Here is a 1,492-nt window from a genome sequence, read left to right on the forward strand (position 1 = left end):
GACATGGATGAACTTTGCTTTGGGACTTATTCTCTACAGAGGCATTTTCTTCCACATGATGATACTTCTGAGAAGGATCTGTCACATAACTGACTGGAACTGGAGACTGTTGGTTCTCTAAGGGTTTCCTGGTTTCTAATTTCTCCTCTTTACAAGTGCATGTTACATCAGCTTTCATCATCCCTACCACTTCTCTCTGTGCTCTTAATAAGGTTTCTTCATCATCTGAGAGTTCCCAGTGAATGTGCCTTACACCACTGCACTCACTGAATAGTCTGGTTTGTCTTTCTGTTGCACTTTTAACACGGTCTTTCAGACTCTCTGCACCAACTACAGTGAGCTTGAGTGTATTGTGAAGAACAGAATCGACATAACCCTGCAAAAACAATAAAAAATTGTTTAATAGCACCAACTCATAGGATATAAAAAATCAAATTATTTGTGCTATTACTTACTGTAATATCTATTTCATATTCCTGTGGTAGAATACTGATATCTAAACAAGCTATAAATACTATTAATAAACCAGTTGAAGACTAGAAAGTATTTGATTTTACAATACTGGTTTCTGTCATTTACACTGTATAATACTCCAAAAGTATACCTAGGGAAGATGACAAATACAAAACAAAAATTTTCTCCTATAATAAATTTCCTAAAAATGATTGCGATATTACAATACAGTCCATTAATTTACATCCTAAAATCCTATTCTCAAATATGATATCCACACCAACTTTATCCTTCTTATATTACATACTTACCAATCCACTGCCAATATCCAGGACATAATTACTACCTGTTACATTTGCTATTCTTTCTGTGAGTTTTAAAAGACTGAGCACCTCATGTCTCTTTTTCTCAGATAATCCTTTAGTGAAAATCTGAGGCACTTTTCTGGTAACGTCCTCAGGATCAGCCTCACAGCTTGTTCTGGTCAGGTTCTGCAAGGAGAACTTCTGACATTTCTCTAAAAAGACTCGCAGAGAGAGTGGCCAGTCACCCTGTTGATTAGAGAAAACAGCAAATAAGAAAGAAATAATAGGCAAACATCACTCATTAGGAATTATGCAAATTTTTATTTAATATGCTATAAGTATAACAAGTTTAAAAAGAATCGTGACTGCTCTTATAGCTCATGATTTTTTCTATATCCATTCTTCTTACAAATGATTAATAAAAATCCTACAATGCCAATCCCCTTTGTGGTATTCAAGTTTGCAATGCTTTCTTCTGAAACACTGTACACACTGTTTTCATAAGAACTGAGAAAAGTTACAAGTCAAATAATTTTTTTTAGATACATCATAAAAACAAACTAAGAACCTGTTTACCAGAATTTTCCCCTGAGGAATTCCATTTAAAGTATGAACTGGAAGATTGAGTAAACTTGCTTTCCAGTCTTCAGGCATTTGTGAAAAGATGTCTTTTGTGAAAATCTGAAAAGAATGATTCAAATGTCATGGCTCCATTTCAATAATCTGGATCTTAA

The 1,492-nt window shown here is 34.1% G+C and overlaps 1 protein-coding gene across 1 annotated transcript in view; it reads right to left on the minus strand.

Moving 5' to 3' along the window:
* The window catches only part of LOC119587098 (methyltransferase-like protein 25), a 25,499-nt gene that overhangs the window by 19,567 nt on the left and 4,440 nt on the right, over positions 1–1,492 (minus strand). Inside the window, 3 exon segments of the mRNA XM_037935847.1 lie at positions 46–376; positions 765–1,004; positions 1,335–1,439. Of these exon segments, the coding sequence (XP_037791775.1) occupies positions 46–376; positions 765–1,004; positions 1,335–1,439 (676 nt within the window).

The sequence above is a fragment of the Penaeus monodon genome, chromosome 22 (genome assembly GCF_015228065.2).
Source record: "Penaeus monodon isolate SGIC_2016 chromosome 22, NSTDA_Pmon_1, whole genome shotgun sequence".
NCBI classification, from domain to species: Eukaryota; Metazoa; Arthropoda; class Malacostraca; order Decapoda; family Penaeidae; genus Penaeus; species Penaeus monodon.